This window comes from Aulonocara sp. 'chitande type north' Nkhata Bay, linkage group LG20 (genome assembly GCF_057382095.1).
Source record: "Aulonocara sp. 'chitande type north' Nkhata Bay isolate Kocher_YH1m ecotype deep benthic linkage group LG20, A_spYH_male_GT1.1, whole genome shotgun sequence".
Classification (NCBI taxonomy): Eukaryota; Metazoa; Chordata; class Actinopteri; order Cichliformes; family Cichlidae; genus Aulonocara; species Aulonocara sp. 'chitande type north' Nkhata Bay.
In genome coordinates, this window is record NC_141363.1 from 24,409,076 (window position 1) to 24,429,089 (window position 20,014).

Below are 20,014 nucleotides of genomic sequence, written 5' to 3' on the forward strand. Positions count from 1 at the left end.
TCACATAATACATTATAACATCATTTTTATCACCCGCAGGATTTGGAAACCGTTTTGGAAAGCCGAAAGGCCCCAGGAAATATCCTGACACTTGGGTCTGACTTCTCTGGAAACATAAAAAGTAGAAGCGTTTTTTATGATGGTCACAGTGACACATTGCATTGCTAGAAGATTAGTCTCATTGCCTCAGGACTAAGTGGCGATCAAACAAGCACCAGCACTAGAGCACCCCCAACAGGAGAGTCTTGGTACCTGCTCTGAATATGTTACGTACGATTTATGAACAAAAATGGATTTTAATTAAAAAACAGTAGCTTTAAAAGAAAAACATGGACAGCCACTAAGATGAATGACTTGAAAGTTCAAACTCAGGAATGCTAGTCATTAGAATAACTTGTGTGCAGAAGTAAGCAGTGAGAAGTTTTAACACTTCTTGCATTAAAGCTCAAAGCAATGCTGTCAAATCTGGCATGCAAGAAATATATTTTGATATGTGCCTTTATGCTTTCAGCATAACATGAAACGGGTATGCTACTTTGTGTTCATTACTTGACTTTTTCTGTGAAATAGAGCTCAATACTCAATGTCTGTTTGCCATATTTGACATGACCACCTGCAGTTTTTAAATGTTTTAAAAACTACTAACACCACCTTAAAAGACATGTCCAGTTAATGGACCATTGAATATGCATATTTAATATGCATATGTTGCAACTGTAAAGCTTAACTATATTACATACACTGGTTACACACAAATTATTTATTAAAAAATATTGACAGTATGCATTCTAATTGTGTTTTTTCCCTCTTGTTTAACAAGACGAGATCACATTACAAACAACAGAAAACCATGTTTCTGGCACACAGAGCATCGCGACATGAAATGACAAAACCCTGATATGACAGGGCTGTGATGGGGTGGTTTTTTTTTCTACATCAATTTATTAAGTTAAGACCACGTGAAAGCCACATTTCTGACAAAAAAAGAAGTCATTTTTCTCCTAGTTTGGGATATGAAAGGCCTAATCTTCTAAAACGATGATGCTATTATTATTTGCTTTTGGATATCATGCAAATGTAAAAGGATCATGTGAGCAACTTTTTTTTTTTTAAATAACAAAAACATGGTACACTATGGCTGTTTAGCCTCTCCCCATTTTACCATCCTACTCAACAAATAAACCTTGCAGGTTTAAATGAGGCTTACTACATACAGTACAAGGCACTAAGATGTAGTCAGTGGTATAGCAAAGGCAGCAAAACACCATCACTTCCTTCACACAGGAACAAAATTTAGAAAACAGAATGAAGGTTTTTCAGAGACTCTGACGTACTCTAAAACGTGATCAAAGCTACGATGCTATATGCCTATTAGCCACAGCATTAAAGAGACCCAAAGAAATAACACAGACTGTGTTGGACTTTGAGGAAATAATTCTGGTATTCATGTGGATGGTACCACTCCAAAAAAAGCTGTATGGGCCTCCCTGAGCAGCACAAAAAGTGCTCAGGAGTGGCTGAACAGATTAAAATGTCCAAGGCATCGACTGGGCCTCAAAATTTCAGGTTCGAATATAATTGTGCATTTGTGAGATGCAATAGTCTGATCCCCAGAGACCACAGACACAGACCCTTTGGGATTGCTGACAGTGCTGTGCCAGGAGCTGCATACTATGAGGCAAGTAGTTCTAATGTTGTGACAGATAGCAGTATTTTTGGACCAACCCTGTGCAGGCGGGGGGCGGGGCTTACACTTTCTGACGCCACATAGGCTACGTTCACACTGCAGGCGAAAGCGCATCAAATCCGATTTTTCTGACCCTATGCGACCCATATCCGATCATGCTATGACAGTGCAAGTCCGATATTTTCAAATCCGATCTGGGTCACTTTCGTATGTGGTACTGAATCCGATACATATCTGATGTTTTAGAAAGCGACTGCTGTTTGAACGGTCATGTCGCATTAAATCCGTCTTTTACGTCACCAACACAAGACAGACGCCAATTCTCAGCGCCGGAGAAGCGCCCGATAAGACATCGCGAACGCTTCCTGGCCATCCCGTGTAGATGTCAGTGAAACTGTTGGGAAGACAACGTTGGAGAAACGTGAACATTTTATTTGTACTGTATAATCTGCAGATTCTGACAGAAATCTGCAGCTATCCTTTGAAGCACCGCTCCTCTCTAAAACAGCAATGAGGATCATTATTAGGTTATTTACATTATTATGTAAATAACAAAATAACTTGAAGCAAAAATTGGGAAACGTAAAGTCCGAAGTCTTTATATTAAGGGCCATCTGTCAAACAATACTGTTTGGTCTGGGTCTAAACAGAGCGCGTTGTGTGTGAAGTCTTCTTTTGCGCATGCGGGCCGCTTTGAGCGTTCACACTAGAGCGCCTTTGCTGTCGCATTTTATTTGTAGTGTGAACACGCAGACAAAAAAAAATCGGATTTGATCAAAAAATCGGAATTGAGCATTAAGACCTGCAGTGTGAACGTAGCCTTAGTTGCAACCACGTCAAACTCATTACAAAGTGCCTTCTTCAGCATAATGACATTATCAGCTAACAATAAGAGTGTGAATGGAATTTTAATTAAACTGAGACTGAAAGACAGCTGCAACATATTCCCAGCAATAACAATATAATATTTACATTCCAAATTCTGAATACAAACTCCACACATGAAGAAAAGAGTCAAATTGTTATTGCTAAGCGCAATAGATGTGATTCCTTAGTCACTTAGAAGTGCTTTTACAATTAGGTCATAATCTTAAATACTCATCACTGGTTATAAACCTGTGTTTATATGTTAAGCTCGATATTAAGAAAATAAATAAATATCAAAAAACTGTATTAACAGTAAGAAAAAGGCCCTGTATAAAATGTTTTTTAAATAAAGAACTGCCTTAACTTCAACTTATGAAGCAGACGAGTAAGATTTAAGTGCTTGTAATATATTGTATGTTGCTTAGTTTAAAGGAAATTATACTCAAGTTTAAAAGACGGCATTTGAAAATAATAAAAGTAATAGCTAATTATTATTTCCATAGGCATGATGAATGTAAAAAGTCAAATTCTTCCCAAGCTTTTAAATCAAATAAGAAAGGCCTGGCAGCACTTTGACAACTCAGTCTATCAATGAGAAGCCACAGTATTCTTAAGGTAACATTAGTTCACTTTGCATCGGTCACTGAAACTAATAAAAAAATAAAAAAAAAAGATCAGTATCATGCTTCTATACTTACATTTTTTAAGCTTCTAAATCGATCCACAAGCATTTTGCGACTTCAATTCTTCCATGATATGGAAGCTAAACCAGCTAAACATTCAACATATATTAAAACATGTGCATGTGACAAATTATGTCAGTCTAAAAAATAATAGTTTCTATACATCATACACAGCTTCTGAATAAAACAGTGAAGCGTTACAGTGAATATGAGAGCAATATAAAATAAGAAATTGTATTATACAATCCCATTAAATTATGTAATTGGACTTACGGGAAAACATGTGACTACATCATAAACAACATTTGAAGATTAAAAACAAAAGCATGAACAATAAGTTAAGTCGAAAAGCTTCCTGATTGACAAAAATGTCAGTCCAAGTCCAAAATTCCTTTACAGGGGAAATATAGGTTGTGGGGGTAGATGGGGGCATAAGGTCATTCAGGGAAGTCTGCAGTGTGGCCATGAGCTTTCGGAAGGCTGGGCTCTTTTGAAGGTGTACATCCAGGGCGGACTGGTGCTAAGAAATGGTGGGGATCCCTGTATGTTGTTGGGAGGTGAGCAGATTTAGCAGGCTGTGGAGGGGCTGGCTGGGTTTCCTGGGAAGGTGTTGCTGGCCTCTGGAACTCAGGTTCTTCGGTTTTAGCCACCCCACCCTGGATGTTGTCTCCCTGTGGTCTTGCACAGGGGGTTATGGAGGCATCAGGCCTCGCAGGGGAGGAAAACGACACTCGACCAGAGGTGGGGCTGAGATCGTTGGGTTGCTGCTCCTCCTTTGCGGTTACGTCTTCTGAATGGTACTCTTTGAGGCGGATGTGCCAGGCGAGGCTGCAGACTGCAGACACGGTCTTGAATTGGTGGATGACGTTCCTTGGGATAAAGTAAATGTCATCGTCACACAGCTGGGCGCGGATATAGCGAATGCCTTCCCTCCTCAGCTGGTTGAGCTTTGCATCATCCACCCATTGAACACACTGCACAAAGAACGAAGACACATAGCGGTTTTATTTTAAAGCAAACAAAAAAACCCCGCTATAATATAAAAAACAAAAAACAAAACACATTGCTATAAAGCCGCACGTCTCACCTGAGCTACTGGAGGTTCGTACAGATCCAGCTGCAGCCTCTGGACAACTTCATTGAAGTCCCCAGCATCAAAACACACTACATCTTTGGTTATACGTGGTCGGTTATTCCTGTAAGAGATTTTAAAAAAGAAACAAAGTATATCGAAAAGTTACTTTCCCACTTCACATATCATGATGCATGAGGTGCTGCTATCGCATCATCTTTATTTAAGAGATACTCACCCTTCTCCGAAATGCACTGCTTTCAGTACACCGACAGCAGCAGTGCTCTGCCAGTCAAAACTCTGCCCAATATGATCAGCATGGGCCTTAGTCCGGTCTTCAAAGAGAACCTCCCTGGGTTCACTGGTTCTCGGTAGGTAGTGCAGATTTTTTACCTCATTCATGGACCTGAAGAAACACACAAGAACAAGAAAACCAGAGGTTACATCATGAGTACTTTGCCTATATACACTGATAAACCCACAGATGAACTTGTACCTGCGCCGTTTGAAAGGAGACTTAGGCATGTCAGCAGTGGGCACCATCTGTTCACCTGGTCGGACCCACATGATCGGCCCATCATCACTCTGAGAGCGACAGTCCAGTTTTAGACTAGAGAGGGTTCCCCATGGGAGGGTCATCTGTGATGATATACACAGACACAAACATTAAGAAACATCAAGGCATCAAGTTTACCTTGATATGCATCATATTACAGCCTATTAAGCATATGCAATTTGCCGATGAGCCCTGTATATGCTGGGTAATGCTGGAGGATGGTGGTAACAACTTGTAACCAGTAGGAATGTGTTAGCACTAGATCAATCAGAGTATTGGTACTTCTTAACATTCCTGACAGCAACATACTGTATTCAACATCTTCAAGTCTACGGCCCAGAACGTAAGTACTGCAACAAGTTTTTGCTTCCTGTACTTTAGGCTTCGAGCATATTCAATTTGAAATAATCATTGGAAAGTCAGGTTCAGTTTTAGAATCACTTTAAATACACAGTCCCTACCATTTAGGATTTCATAAATAAGGCCAAATGAAAAAAATTGCCATTTTTCATATGCAATATTTTGCTTTTTGCAGGCAATAATTTGCTGAAGTATTCAGGACTCTATATTTGTATTTTCTGTGCTCCATTAAGCTTTCACTAGAGCCAACATCAGTTATTGTTTGTTATGCAACACAATGCATGTTGTTCTCAATTTATTTGGATGAATAATGGCACACATAAGGCTCTAGTATACCTCTGGATTCATCCGATTTCTTATGTTAGCATTAAAATAATCACTTAGTGCTAATGCTGAGTGACCTAATGTTTACTGGTTAGGGCACATACAGCATGAGAAGGGTCCAACTGCAGCCTTACAGAACCAAGTAGCTAGTTTCACAGTACTTTGTTCCATAAAGTTAGAGTAAGCAGTAGGTTGTAGAGTGCTGCAGCAATGTATGCATACTCTTGTCCCACTTCTTTAGCATATGGTACACAAAACAAAATTGTTACAAAACCTAAGTGCTGCTGTGTGAGCCATGTAGGCAGACTACAAACTTCCATCTATTAGGACTCTAATATTTCCTCTGACCTTGAGAAATGGTGACTCTTCCAGCATGTCCAGGAAATCTGGGAAGTAATCTCCAACTTCCTCGTCAACAGCTCCAACCAAGCTGATCTGCCTCATGGGTCCTGCTCGATAAGTCCCTGAACAGTAAGTCCGATTCACCTAGGACAGCAGAAATTTTACATATATTTCAGGGTGTGCGCTACAGTCTAACTTACTGTCTTTGTATACTGCATTTAGACACAAAACAAATGACTGTTAAATGTCAAAACCCGAAGAAGAATGGGCACTCTCATATCACAGATTAATGATTGTGACAAAGCTTCAGTGACACTTTATGGCTAACAGATTCGATTTACTCAGTCACACATCACCTGGTAGCATATTCAAAGGAGGGGGAAAATCCATACACAAGTCACTCTAATGGACTTCTGGCCCGTGTGTGTCTAGCCGACACTACAGACCGTAATCTGTGAGTCACACCTTTATTTGTAGAAGCACATAAATGCATAGAAAATATACTAGACTACAGTCATTGTAGCAAAATGATCAAACGCTTCATGAATCACAGACGTGATCAGCAACATAAACACTGCTGTTTTATGTAATGACCTAGTAAAATTCTGTAGTAAGTAAAAACAACAACAAAAACATTTTGTGCATTTATGCAGTGGTGAGACGACAAACTGCTGAGCTCTGTATCCTTTTCAGCATCACACATTTGCAGATGTACTGACACAGTTTCATCTTTCTGCAGTTAGGAATCAATTTGCAACTAGGGCTAAGTATCGTCACTGATTTCTAGAATCGATTCAATTCCGATTCACAAGGTCCCGAATTGATTCGATTCGGGGAAATTTTGCCTCAGACAGTCTGAAATATTATAATTCGGATCACTTATCAGTACATATCAATATTTTTATATCTATAAAAAGAAAGTTGTGAGACTTTATCAAAGGTGTAAGCATCACAGCAGATTTGTGTCAAAGTAACTGAGTATAAAACACAGAAAAACATGAAGGCGGTTTCCTGGTCTGAGTTTTTATAGCAGATGACCTTAAAAATATTGTGCAGTCAAAAACGAAGTGAAGCAGAGCAAAGTTACAGAGGTTTGATTAAAGACACAGCTAAGCCTTTTCCAATTTTGCATAATTTTAAAAAGTTTACATTTGTTCAGTATTGAACGGCAGAAATGAGGCTTTCTTGTCAGAAGTAAGTAAAACAACCCAAAACAAAACAAAACAAAAAAAACAGTGGCCGACACCATAGACTGGTGGGTAATAAGTAAGCGAATAATGCAAAAAACAGAGATTTTTAGATGGAAAACTATTCCTGAGAGAGAGAAAGAGAGAGAGAGAGCTCATGAAGTGGGATTTTATCGTGGTGGAAGCAAAACAGCAAAAGTAAGAGGAAATTCGGGACAATGTTTATGTAAAGCGTAGTTTGGATCTTCTTTTGCTGCTGGTTCAGTTAATATTGTTTGGAAAGAGATCAAACCTGCAGCTTCAGAATCAGCGCAAAAAAAGGACGTAAACACAAAGCGCCCGCCGATGGTTGTAGAAAGTTCGTGAGGTTTAACTTGAGATTCTGGCATTTCGGGCAAAATACATTTATATTTAAAAATCGATTCAGGATTTTAATGAATCGATATCACATTATCCAAGCCAGAATCGATTTTAATCGATAAATCGATAATCAAAACCCACCCCTATTTGCAACGTCATGAAACAACTGTGACTGTAAGTGCCCTATGAGAACAAACGCAGCCAGCCACCAGCAGTTTATCAACTTAATGAGAATATACATTAAACACAGACAGCTACTGAGAGGCAAATATTTTTGTACCTCATTTAAGATCGTGGCTTTTGTAAGACTTGCTCTGACTCACAACAATATTGATTTTATCTAAAATTTGTTTTCGGTTTTAGTGTATCGCATCTCACCAGAAAAAGTATCTGCACCTGATGTATAAACATTGGTGGAGTGAGGGAACTCATTGCCCTTATGGGCGATGCTATCCATTTCCACCATCTACAACTTAAAAACACTCAGTCTGATAGTTTTCGTTCATGACAGATAATCTCAGCTGTAACCTGATTTACTACATTTATGTTTTTGCATCTCTGACACAAAAATGTTCTTAAAAACAAAACAAAACAAAAAAAACCCCAAAACCCAACATATTCTGCAAGTTTAAATTTGCTCTTCCCAAAACTACCCCCTCTATAAATCCACTTATGCTCTGATATTATAGCACAAGAAGTTTTGTACTGTTAGTTGATTAAAACCAAGGAATCTTTACACTAAAACATCTATTAAAAGCAATATATATTTAACATTTAGTTAGTTCCATTCATAATGGAAATTACTCTTTTCAGCCTTTTTTTAAAAATAAAATAAAATATTTTAAACACAAATTCATGCTGATCAGCATCTAACCACTCTGCTCACCCCAAGCAGTGTCCTGTACTGTATTTGTTTATGGAAGTCACGAGGGATTCTGTTTACATTTTTTGTGTTATGGTCAAGAGAACCCTTTGCCCTTTTCACATACCTGAGACTGAAAGTTGGCAATAGTGGTAGTCTCAATGTCTTTCTTGCCCATTATCTCCATTTTGACCGGCGTGTTGGGGAAGTTGAAGGCAAAGTAGTCCAAGAAGTCCGGTAGGTATGCAGCTGCATTGTGTACTACTGACAAGGCATATGAGGCTGCACCTTTAGGCTTTTCGGCAAAAGCCAGCTTCAGAAATTCCTGGGCAAAGCACTCCATCTCAGCCGGGCTAAGACAGGCCAACTCGTCAGCATAGGCGTGCAAGATAGACCCCCCACCATTGGGTTGCCTTTCCTCGTGTATGAAGCGTCCATATCGTGTTCCTGTCTGGAGACAGGAGCTGCGGATGTAGTGGTCCTGGTGGGAAAAGAAGGGGGCGTGAACCTGTTTGAGAGCATGGAGGTGGGCCGGGTAGTCGACAGCATCTCTGCCGGGATGGTGATTGCTTTCATGCTTAATGCTGCCAGGCAGAGAAGGATCTTTTCCAACCCCTGAGCATACAGTCTGAACGGCTTTGTTGTGCATGTGTCGAACCTTCTTGACACCTTGCTCATCCTCATGATTCTTCTTCTTTTTTTTCTTAAGGAGATATTCTTCTAGTGTTAAAGACTTGCCATTCTCATTGTGAGGCCTTGGCTCTACAAGTAAATGAGCAGCTAAAAGTTAGAAAAGAAGGATGTGCATAAAAAAAAGCTGTGTTTAGCTCTGTTCTTTAGTCAACCCATAATGCAGCAGACTAGCAATGATGATTAAAGGGAGGTTCGGGGACATATTTTCTGTAAGTTTTACGTATTCATTGCTTCTTTTTTTCTTATTTACTATCAAAGGATATACACTAGGTCAGTTGTATAGCTACTCTATAAATTGCACTACTTAACAGCAAACATTACAAATTGTTGTAATCAAAAGACTCACACATTACATGCCATTACTTGTCATTCAGATCCCCCCAACATCCATCTTCAAATGCCAACAGTCTTTAAACGAAAGTAAATAAATAAATAAATGAAAATAGCAAAGCTCACCCTTCTTTTTCTTCAGTTCGGCGTGTTTCACATTTGCTTCTTCATTTTCCTTCTTCAGCTTTAGTTTCAGATCCTTATCCCTGGGCTTTTCTTTGAATTCCTGGGGCTTGGCCTTGACCACTTTGAGAGGCGTGAAAGTGAAGAGCGCAGGTGGCTGTGAAGGCACCGTTTGCTTCTTCTGTAGCTGCTCCGGCACCTTTCGCGGCTGAGGCGGAGGAAAAATCGGCTTCTTCGTGCCGTTGGTGAGGCTGTGATTGTGATGGTGGCTGTGCAGGACGAGCTTGTCCGTGCTGAAGTTGTGGGGCTTGGGATTTTGCTGCAGCTGATGCGGCTGATGGATCCGGTGCTCGGCATGTTTGTGATTATGATGGTGGTGATGGAGCTTCACGTTTTTCGCTTCTTTTTCAGACCTCTCCCGTTTGTCGGCCAACGGTGACAAGTCCCTTTTCTTTTTCTTCTTCTTCTCTTTCATGAATCGCTCCAGACGATCCCTTACCATTTTGTCTTCTACTTTGGCACGGAGCAAGTCGACCTGAGCTGCCATCTTTGCACGTACAGTAGTCAACAATTTAAAGGACTCTGGGTTCCTACTGCGCAGGTCCCCGACAATATGTAGTCCTCTTGCCGTTAATTTGTAGTTCCCTTCGCTGATTTGAGTCCATTGCGCACGCGCAACGCATTGATCTGTAGGTAATGTAGTTTAAAGACGGCGCATGGCTGCATGGGAGTTGGAGTTTGGAATGTACTGAATGCGTGCGGCTTTGCACGCACTCACCTCCGCTCAGCTGACGTAATGGTTAACCCACTGGAGGCGGAGCTTTTGCGTTTGCAGCGGGTGAGAGCTGTGAAGTAGCAATATTACACGCCACAACGATAAACCACTGTAACCGACTCCAATTTGAGGTAAAAATATATATATTTTTTAAAGTTGTCATCATAATGCAGTGGCACACCCACTAGAGGCGTAAAAAGAGGACAAAACAAACATGTTGAATCAGTAAACCTTTATTTATCAGTGCATGAACAAAATGCCATGACCAGATTATTATTATTTCTTTTGAACCACTTTATAGCATTTCCTCTCAGTTCCCTTCCCTTAAAAAAATAATGAAACAATTTAGAGGATTTTTTTCCTGCATGAAGGCAAATATTTATACAGGTGCTGTACAATTTATAAACATTTACAACTACCATGATGTAAAACTAAAAGTTTTTTTTATATATTTATATATATATGTATATATGTTGGAGCAATACAAGGCCACAGTATCATACATGGTAATGGCATGAACAGTAATTAATACAGTATCGCATCATAGTCACAATAAAGTGGACAATAAATTAAGCAGTGGTCTTACAGACCCACAGATGCATGTATTACTGCTTCACATCCTTATGGGTTGGGTTCAAGCAATAATTTGCTTGTGAACAGCAGTGTATAAACCACTAGGTGTCTCTACTCCACAGGAGAAACACTGGAACGATGCTACATTGTCATTTTAGAGCAGGGCAACATATCCCAATAACTTTTTTATTACACTGAATTTATTAAAAAAATAAAGTTGACAAACCTTAGATTGTAATTTCAAGCCAGACTCCTAAAGAAATGGTACTGCCAATTTCATGCACTATATGTTCAATCACCAAAGGGTGACTATTTGGTGAATTCTTCAGGCATCTTGCCTATAATGGAGCATAATATTAATACTATACTACTTAAATCATGGGGGTCATGTACTAAAAATAATGATCAAAAATAGATATTTGTGTTGGAACCATCTGTTTTTGTGCCTATATTTATGGTTAACAAAAAGACATATCTTCTAATGTTTTTAGTAAGTTAAAAGCCAGATGTCTCACTTCTTACAGTCAGCCTCTGTTAATTCAATTCATGTATAATATGAGTCGATATATGTGTAACCACTTTGTTAAATGAGATATGTTTCATTTTCAGTATAGTCGATGCTACAGTGATATTTAAAATACACAGGCCTACAAGTCAGCTTGTATACGTACACGCAGGCAGAGGACCTAAAATACAGAGCTGTGAACAGTCAGCAACTTTATGAATCAGGCTTGAATGAAATTAGATGCATAAACTGCAGTCTTTGAATATATTCTTTTAGATGGAGATGCTTATCTACACGTTCCATTTCTACCTTCTACGTGAAAAGTGAAATTATGTGTACTAACTGTTCTGTGTACATTTAATTTCAATAAATTACATTATGCTTTATTTTCATTAACACACATATAACAAACATTAGAACTATAACCACAAGTATCTGGTCTGCTGATTTATGCATATAAAGCTCCAGGGTAGTCTTTCCATTCTCTGATATGCTAAGGGAATTCATGTCTTCGCATGTATGAATGCAGTCACACTCTAGTCGGTCTCAAAAAACAAACCATAAAGGACTTACAAGACAGTTTCGCTTTTAAGACAGCGATCAGAGAAAATCACAAGTCTCAGTTTTTAAAACATCCATTTGTGACAGCAACAGTGAGTTAGTCTCACCTGGAAGAAAAGCTGTGATTGCATGTGTATGCCTTTAAACCTTCAAACGTGACACATGTAATAAAAAAAAACAACCCCAAAACAAACAAACAAAAAAAAATCTGGATCCTTCATCGTGGTGGGGAGGAGAGCAGTTTATCCAAAAAACCCACAAACAGTCTCACAGTGAGTGCAATTAGGAGCAGCTTCTTTATATTACCGGAGTCTCTGATTGGCACAAAATAGACGTCATTGTTACTTCCAAATACCACACTCAGAACCCATCTGTTACACACATGCTTACACATCATTATACAGTACAAATTCTCATGTAGGTACAACGTGTGTCGGATCAGATATCAGCAGCTTGATGCAAACTGATGTAGGCAAAGTGGTTGGAGAAAAAAAAAATAATCAGGAGCAATGAGAAGCTATGTTGCTGGTTGCACAGTGATCTGCTATGTCAGACATGTCTAAAAAAAATAATCCTTCAATTCTGAATTCATGTTTGTGGCTCAGCTTTTTCTTTATATATGCAGAGTCCTGGCAGGGTTTCAGATATCTGCATATGTGGTGTCCACTCGGGACTGGATCTTGGCAGAACTGGGAACTTTCCACGGGCCCGGGGTGATGGGACCCTTCTTGCTGGAAGTGTTCCCATTACAGCTGGGGTCTGGGATGCTACTGTTTGAACCTCGTGGGTCCTTTTTATTCACTTCTTCAGTTGAACCATGGTACTTGCCATCTCGATGTTCCTTGTCCCGTTTGTCTCTTGCGGTCTTTCGGCTCAGTGTGCCACCATCAGCGTCTGACCCCACCCTCTCCCTGTATGCTTGGGAGTTGGATTTTTGGACCAGTGCCTCTTGCTCAGCCCTCTTTGCCTTTCTGTAGTAGTCAGTGGTTCCCCAGGTTTTGTCTCCACTCTCTGTAGCTCCTCTTTCCTGCCAGTAAGCTGAATCAGTCTGCTTGTACCTCAGGTCCTTCTCTTCTCCAGAGGCAATATTGGGCTTTTGGCCAGCTGGGCGCCTGGGGCTGTGAGGCTCCTCCAGGTTGCTCAAAGGCACGGCAGGGTCACGTTCCCACTTGGAGCCTCTCTGTCCCTGGGCTTTTCTGTCCTTGCTCATGTCCTCCAGGGATCCGCTGTGGCCTTGGTCTGTTTTTCGAGGGCTCTGGGAGCGATCTATGTGCTCCCTTTGGCCTTCAGTGGCTCTTTTGGGGCTACCATTTGCGGAGTCGCTCCTGCTTGTTTTATTGGTCTGGGTGCTTGGGCTGGTGGTGCGCTTATGGTTAGGGTCAGAGAGCTGCTGTCCTCTTGGTTTGTTAGCCTGCCTACCATGCTCCCTCGCAGCACCAGGGGACCCACGTTCTATGCCGTCACCCCCAGGGAACTCATCAGGGGCAGATATTTTGGGTGAGGATGGGGAAAGTTCAGAGGTAGAGAGGGAGACAGAGGATGGAGAAGCTGGAGATGACTGCCCATCAGATACAGAGAATCTGGGAAAGCTTGAGGTTGGAATGGTTACTTTGTCCTTTGAACCTACAAAGCAAGCAGCAGATAGTAAGAAAAAAGTTTGAGCTAAGCAAAAAAACTGCTATGTGAAAGCAAAGAAACTGCAGAAGCTAAAAAAAAAATCATAACGAGATATTTTTTGCACATTCAACAAAGATTAAAGATGATTAAATAAGTCATACAATAGAAGCGCGATATGCTCAGTTTTTGGAAAAAAGATTTTTTCCGTCTACCACACTTTCTGTAATAGTCCTTTGTAATAGCCCCCTCTAATATATTTGCCTTGTTTGAGATGTGTATCAGCTGACAACGTAGCTATCAATGAAAAGGTGCTAGAGTTCACTCAGCACTGACGTTTCAATTTTCCCCAGAGCTGATAAGAACTGCACAGCTGTAGTTGAGAGCAGATATATGCAGCAGAAAAAAACAGAGAGAGAAAAGTGAGCGTGATGGACTTAGAGGTGCTGAAATGAGCTTTTGGATTTCTAAGAGCAACAACTCATTCAAATAATTTGGTCTTTGGATTGAAAGATTGATGCCAGTGAATAAACACAGATCCTTTTACTACTTTTCCACTCACTGATCAATATCTGGTTAAGAACTTCTCTCCAGGCCTCCATCTTCACTCAAACTAAGGACGCAGTGAGTGTTCAGTGGCATCTTGTTTTGTAATACCCTTAAAAAATAACCTGTGGGGCTCAGAAGCCTTCCAATGCTCCTGGAGGCCTGTTTGTTCTTCTAGGACTCACTGCTTTAGTTCAGCCCTCTAGATAGTCTGGTTATACTGTAATACATTAGGTTATTACTGAGCTACAACGAACTGATCTATTCAGGCTGATCATGGGGGATGACATAGTGGATAGAGAATAACACTTTAATTTGGGAGTTAAATCACTCTGAAAGGAGAGTTCTAAGACAAAAGTAGGTGGAGTACAAGGATTACCAATGTTATTAGGGACAGACCAAGAAAAGCAGTGAGGCCTTTAGTGATGCTCTGGTTTCATGTAGAAGCACAGGGTGGAAGAAGAGTTCAGACCTATAGAAGGAAGAGATAAAAGTAGAAATAGACAGCCGTGCTAGAGCAGAAAACAGAGAAAGCAAGGCAGATAAAGAGCACAAAAGGCAGATCCAAATAGCAGTAGTAAAACAGAATGAGAAGAGAGAAAAGTCAAGAAAGCTTGCAACACATGCATGAGAAAAAGGAAACTCGGCACCCTGCTATCTAGCATATCCATACAAAAGCTTCTCTATATGTATGACTAATAAGCTATTAAGTAGATCTATATGCAGCGGCGACAACATGCACGCAGTGCTCTGCAATAACTCACTGTGATCCGGGACCAAGCCCTGGCCAGGTCGGAGAAGTAGATGAACTTTATTGCCTCCTGCTTGGATCAGCTCAATTGCCCGAGTGTGTGTAATGCCCTGTGTGGCCTCGCCATTGATCTCCACTATTTGATCTCCAACCTGACAAATAATAATAAAAGAAAAAAAAATCTATTAACATTAACTTTTCCACTGCTAGGGGCAGGATGTCTCATTTTGCCCGAGGTACAGTGCTCTGTGAGAAACTCAAAGCTTTGATTAGGAACTATTGCACTTCAATAAAGTGGAGAAAGAAAACATACATGTATCCTGCCATCTTTAAGAGCGGGTCCCTCCTCGGCCAGTCGAAGAATGAACAGCCCCATGTTATACTCTTTCCCTCCTCTCAGGCTGAAGCCGAAGCCCCTCTGGCTGCGTTCCAGCTCCACCACAAAGCAGCCCTGTTGTTCACAAGAAAGATTGTGAGCTTTTAAGACTGAAGCAATTGATGCAAAATCATTCCTGAGGTGGAAATGAATCTGGAAAATCTATTACTTGGTTGATATATATCACGATCAAGAGTTTCTGGGGATCAATTGACACCAGGGCAGAATGACAAGATTACAACCATAAAATACTACAACTGGGGAAATATAAACATCAATGGCCTCACCTGCTTAGGGCCCGATGGAATGAGAGTTCCTGTCCCATCTCTTGGTGAAAGATGATTCTTAGCCTCGGAGTCACCATTCCTACCCCAGAGAAGATGCATTACAGTGTAATTTACTATAATATGACACTAAATATTTACTATATTTAGAAAACAATATTTCAAAGACATGAAATAGACGTCGTTTATTATGAAAATTTGAGTCAGTAAACAGTTATTCTGACGAGGTAGACTGTGATATGTTATGCGCAATATTCCTACCAAAAATAATAAGAAGCAACTATGGTGGCAGTTTAAAGGTGAGGGAAACACAGCCCTTTGTATAACCCAGGTAAACTAGACGAGTATTAGCTGTTTGCTAATCCACTGGCATTTATAAAGGCCAATAAATGAATACTAAAAAGAAAAGAAGAAACACCCTTTAACCATCGTATGAGTGTTGACATCGCAAGTCTATCAGAGGGCACTCTGGCAACCAACATGCTTGAAATGCCACAAACACAACTGATCCAAGCAAACTGGGCAGAGCATAAACAAGTAAATAAATAACGTAACAAATATCAGGGGAATCTGTTTATGCCTCAAGTGTCTGAAAGGAAAAAAGAATCGATCGAAAATATATCAGAATATCAGGATTTTAAATCACATATACACGGACACACTAAAATATCAACATTGGCCTCAAAAATCGAATTCTAATGAAAACCCATAAAATGCATGTGTTCGGTGCTCTCGTACATACATGCCTGTACCACCAGCTTATTCAAATGTAATATTAGTAACAATGTTTTTATGCATATCCCATTTTAAATATAGAATCAGAGAGCAAAAACAAAAAAGGAGAAAAGGAGTCTAATTCTGTTCCCTCTCTGCTGTGTCCAGTGTGAGATCCACACATTAGATAAGATAAGATAAGATAAGATAAGATAAGATAAGATAAGATAGAACTTTATTAATCCCTCGGGTGGGTTCCTCTGGGAAATTCGATTTCCAAAAAAGCACAGCACCGACAGAAGTTACAGAGTTATACACACACACATATATATAAATACAGAGACAATATAAATAAAATATACGAAGGGGATAAATAGAATAAATAGGAATAAAAATAAAAATACAAGTGAATTGCACATTTCAAGTATTGAGTCTATTGCACCGTTTACTCCTCCTTCATTACAGCAGCATGAGCCTTTTTGTTGGCGTCATTATGCAACACACAGAGAAATGTAAATTCTTCAAAGAACCATGTTGCTTTTACATTTCAGTGATAGATAAGGGGGCATACTTTAATGCTTCGCAGAGCTCATTACAATGCCTTTGTGAGAACTTCGCTGTGCTGACGCACTATATAAAGAGCGTAGGAATTCTTACCAGCTCTAGCTTTCAGAAGAGTTTGCACACTTTATGCCACCAAGCTGAGAGTTTCAGCTCATATCTGAGCCTAGTGTGACCCAAGGCATGTTGGTGATTAAGCGGAGAGGAAGAGGCTGAGGACTGGACAGGGGGCTAAATGTGGAGAATATGAATGCATGCTGATGGACAGTGAGCGGACGTGGGCAAGAAATGATGGTGGCAAATTTCTGTGGCAGTGGGATTAAAAAGTCTGATACAGGTGGCCTTGTTTAAAAAGAAAGATCAAAGGGGAAGCAAGACTCCCTATTAATCTGTCTCTTTTCCTTTGCTTCACTATCCAAAGGGTGACCACAGGGGGATTTTCTGTCTTTTTGGATAACGAGGAGTGTGTGAGGCACAAGAGATAGTAATGGGCCACATTGCAGCACAAAACCGAAGGCGCTTTGAGAGGATTGGGGCTAATTTATGGTTCAAGTGGCAGAACCTGTATTAGATTGTCTCCAGTGGACTTAGTATTTCAAAGGGGAATACTGGCAAGCCTGTGTGGATGCTCAAGCTTGTGTGGGAGTATGCGTGTATAATCGTTTACCTGTCTTGGTAGCTGGAAGGCTGTTGGCCTACAGCTCTGTGTTGTGCCGAAGGGCTCTGCTTGGCTGAATTTGTTCCAGACGGAGGAGCGCTGTCTGTAAAAGTAAAAGTGTGCCAAGATTCCTCATGATCTTATTCCCGGAAAATGCAGTTAAAAAACAAAGCAAACAATGACAAAAGAACAGCGCAGCAACACTGTGACTTGGTCTGTGTCAACTCACCATCTTCAGGCACAACAGTAAGAGTGACAATGTTTCCAGCATCCTTGATGAGTTGAACAATATCGTTGTGTGAAAGCTCCATGATGGAGCGGCCGTTGACAGCAGAAATACGGTCTCCCACCTTCATTTGACCTATACGGTCTGTAGGGCTGCCTTCAATAATACGACCAATTTTGTGAGGTATAACTGGAAGAGAGCAAATCAGAGAAATGACAGTCTGCAGTGTGGGATGTTTATGCAACTCTATGAGCCCAACATTTAGAGACCAAATTTTAAGTAAGAACACATAATGCCTTTATGTGATGTCCTGCACATCATGTAAAAGCATTACGCACATGCTAACATATCAGTTTATGACTTATGTTACACTCAGTCTTAGTTGAGCACATACCCAATAAGCTCTTTACAGAGAATAGCTAAGATTAACAATTTGTGCCATCAGCTTTGGAAGTATTTGAATATTAACAGTATGAAAATAGCATTTCTTATCTGAAAAGGGAATTTATTGTTTGCGATTATTTCAGGACAATCCTTTCAAAAATGACTTTAACGCTTCCCTCCCTACATGTTCTCCACTAGCATAACTAAATGTCAATAAGTAACAGATTTTGCTGGAAATGTGTTTGATGTTTAAAAGATTTTGTTGTTCCAAAAAGTAAAAACACAATATAGGATTTCATTTTTAAGGATTTATTGATTTTATTTATTCCTAACCTCCAGGTGGGGGCTTGTTCTTTGACGTGAGGATGACAAAGCCAAAGCCTTCGTTGTCTTTGCGCTGCAGAGTAACATCAAAGCGCTCAGGACGGGTAGGCTGAGCAGGCTGGATGATGCTTGGTGCTTCAGTACGAGGCATCTTGGGAGAGCTGTTGACCAAAGCAGATGCAACCTGCTGGGGCTGCTGGTTGTTGTCATCTTCTCCTCCACCATCTTTAAAAAAAAAAAAAAAAAAAAAAACGGTACAAAAATATTAAAACACAAATGCTTAGCATTGTAGCAAATTTGGACTTCATTTCTAGGACTGATTAAAAAAGATGCAATATATTAACATTTCAGAATGATTCTACCAACACACGTTAAGTATGAGCAGTCTGATTTAGTTAACATAAATTTAAACCAATAACAATTACTTGACAAAATCTTTCTGATTTGCTCTTGCAGAGATCCTTCTGTAAATAATGCAGAAGCAGGGGCTTTATCAAAGAAGCCTTTCTGCAGCATGTCTTACCCACATTAAATGAAAGACCGTCAGCTCTACAGTTGAGATAAAAGGCCTTTCCAATTTGTTATTCATAAGACAAGCTAAGCAACCTCCATCTCTCTTCATTGTATGTTTGTTTTGCTGAGTCTCTGTTTTGCAAGCCAGCATCAGTGAATCGCTTTCTAAGCCCCCTGCTTTGAAAGCATAAACCCTCACATGATTGATGCTTAATTTTTTGCAATGTGATCAAGCTGTTGTTGTGATACATCAAATCTGTAGTAATTTCAAAAAGTGCTTGTTCTATTCATGGAATGGCTATCGGTGGGGTAAACCAGCCAGGATGCAGCAGGGTATGTGCAGTTAAAAAAAAAGAAAAAAAGAAAAAAGAAAGAAGAGTCAGCATTTTTTCCATCCTTTGAGATTTAACTCTACCATCTGATCTAATCTTCAGTGCTTTTCACACAACTGCAATCATCCTTGACAGATAAACAGAGAGCAAATAATCTTCTTTTCTTGTTTCCACTTTATGCCCATTTTGATTCAAGATGAAACCTGGAATTCACCTCCCATGATTAAAATAAATTAACCGTCCTTAAAATTCCATCTTTTTCCTTTCAGGAAAATTACAGCATAGAGTAGCATCTTAAAAAGTCCATTTTTGACAAACTTCATTTCAGTCAGAGAAAATCTACCACAACGAATTTAAAGGATTAATGGAAAAAAAATCCAGATCAAAGCTTTCCCTCAAAGGTTCTCCTCTAGCATACCTATATAAGCCAAAGGAGTGAGCAAGAAGCCACGCTTTCTGTGCCCTCAGAGGAATGCGGAGCTGATTATTCAGAAGCAGACCAACCTGTGTATGCTAGTTTCCTGCGGACTGTAAGCATGACTTGGCCATTACGAGCAGCATTGGTCATCAGCTCCAGCACTTGTTTGTGGGATTTGCCCTTGACTGGCACGCCATCTATACAAAGTAGCTCATCCCCTGCCCGCAAGCGCCCGTCCTTCTCAGCTGCACCGAGTGGCACAATGGCACCAATATATACCTGCGGAAGTAAGATGGTGTAAGAGACATAGCTAAATATACCGATCTGAGGGAGATTCATGACACAGACTGGCTGGTATTTTCATAATACCATTCCCAGAGATGGGAAAAGAAACTTTCAGTTAATATTAAATCAACAGAATTCAGCTTCAATTTGGTGTCAGTCTGCTGATCT

At 40.1% G+C, this 20,014-nt stretch overlaps 3 protein-coding genes across 7 annotated transcripts in view; 1 reads left to right on the forward strand and 2 right to left on the reverse strand.

Moving 5' to 3' along the window:
* The window catches only part of ptpn22 (protein tyrosine phosphatase non-receptor type 22), a 14,573-nt gene extending 13,797 nt beyond the window's left edge, over positions 1 to 776 (forward strand). For all 3 annotated transcript variants that reach the window (XM_086276986.1, XM_086276988.1, XM_086276987.1), the window contains one exon: positions 40 to 776. In XM_086276986.1, the coding sequence (XP_086133112.1) occupies positions 40 to 101 (62 nt within the window). In that variant the 3' untranslated portion in view covers positions 102 to 776. The remainder of the gene's footprint in view (positions 1 to 39) is intronic.
* Positions 759 to 10,199, reverse strand: rsbn1 (round spermatid basic protein 1). 2 transcript variants are annotated; one of them, XM_086276989.1, is made up of 7 exons: positions 9,450 to 10,199; positions 8,428 to 9,080; positions 5,898 to 6,035; positions 4,806 to 4,948; positions 4,548 to 4,715; positions 4,325 to 4,433; positions 759 to 4,211 (listed from the first exon to the last, which is right to left on the reverse strand). In XM_086276989.1, the coding sequence occupies exons 1-7, from the start codon at positions 9,991 to 9,993 to the stop codon at positions 3,675 to 3,677; spliced, it is 2,292 nt and encodes a 763-aa protein (XP_086133115.1). In that variant the 5' UTR covers positions 9,994 to 10,199; the 3' UTR covers positions 759 to 3,674. The 2 variants fall into 2 exon arrangements, with proteins under 2 accessions (XP_086133115.1, XP_086133116.1); XM_086276990.1 differs by having other exon boundaries at positions 760 to 4,211; positions 8,428 to 9,062; positions 9,450 to 10,195.
* Positions 10,200 to 10,255: 56 nt separating this feature from the next.
* Positions 10,256 to 20,014, reverse strand: part of magi3a (membrane associated guanylate kinase, WW and PDZ domain containing 3a) — a 108,029-nt gene continuing 98,270 nt past the window's right edge. Inside the window, exons 14-22 of one of the 2 annotated variants that reach the window (XM_086276985.1) lie at positions 19,648 to 19,840; positions 18,308 to 18,523; positions 17,594 to 17,779; positions 17,374 to 17,467; positions 15,435 to 15,513; positions 15,085 to 15,222; positions 14,785 to 14,923; positions 14,400 to 14,492; positions 13,348 to 13,483 (exon numbers count right to left, since the gene is read on the reverse strand). In XM_086276985.1, the coding sequence (XP_086133111.1) occupies positions 14,440 to 14,492; positions 14,785 to 14,923; positions 15,085 to 15,222; positions 15,435 to 15,513; positions 17,374 to 17,467; positions 17,594 to 17,779; positions 18,308 to 18,523; positions 19,648 to 19,840 (1,098 nt within the window). In that variant the 3' untranslated portion in view covers positions 13,348 to 13,483; positions 14,400 to 14,439. Of the gene's footprint in view, positions 13,484 to 14,399; positions 14,493 to 14,784; positions 14,924 to 15,084; positions 15,223 to 15,434; positions 15,514 to 17,373; positions 17,468 to 17,593; positions 17,780 to 18,307; positions 18,524 to 19,647; positions 19,841 to 20,014 lie in introns of both variants that reach the window. The other variant, XM_086276984.1, reaches the window with a different exon arrangement.

Excerpts from the sequence above, each read along its gene's own strand:
- rsbn1 (XM_086276989.1), bottom strand. The coding sequence starts at position 9,993 with ATGGCAGCTCAGGTCGACTTGCTCCGTGCCAAAGTAGAAGACAAAATG. Across the intron at positions 6,036-8,427 it reads TTGCCAACTTTCAGTCTCAG|GTGAATCGGACTTACTGTTC; the intron begins GTATGTGAAAAG and ends CTGCTGTCCTAG. Across the intron at positions 4,212-4,324 it reads ACGAACCTCCAGTAGCTCAG|TGTGTTCAATGGGTGGATGA; the intron begins GTGAGACGTGCG and ends TTCTTTGTGCAG.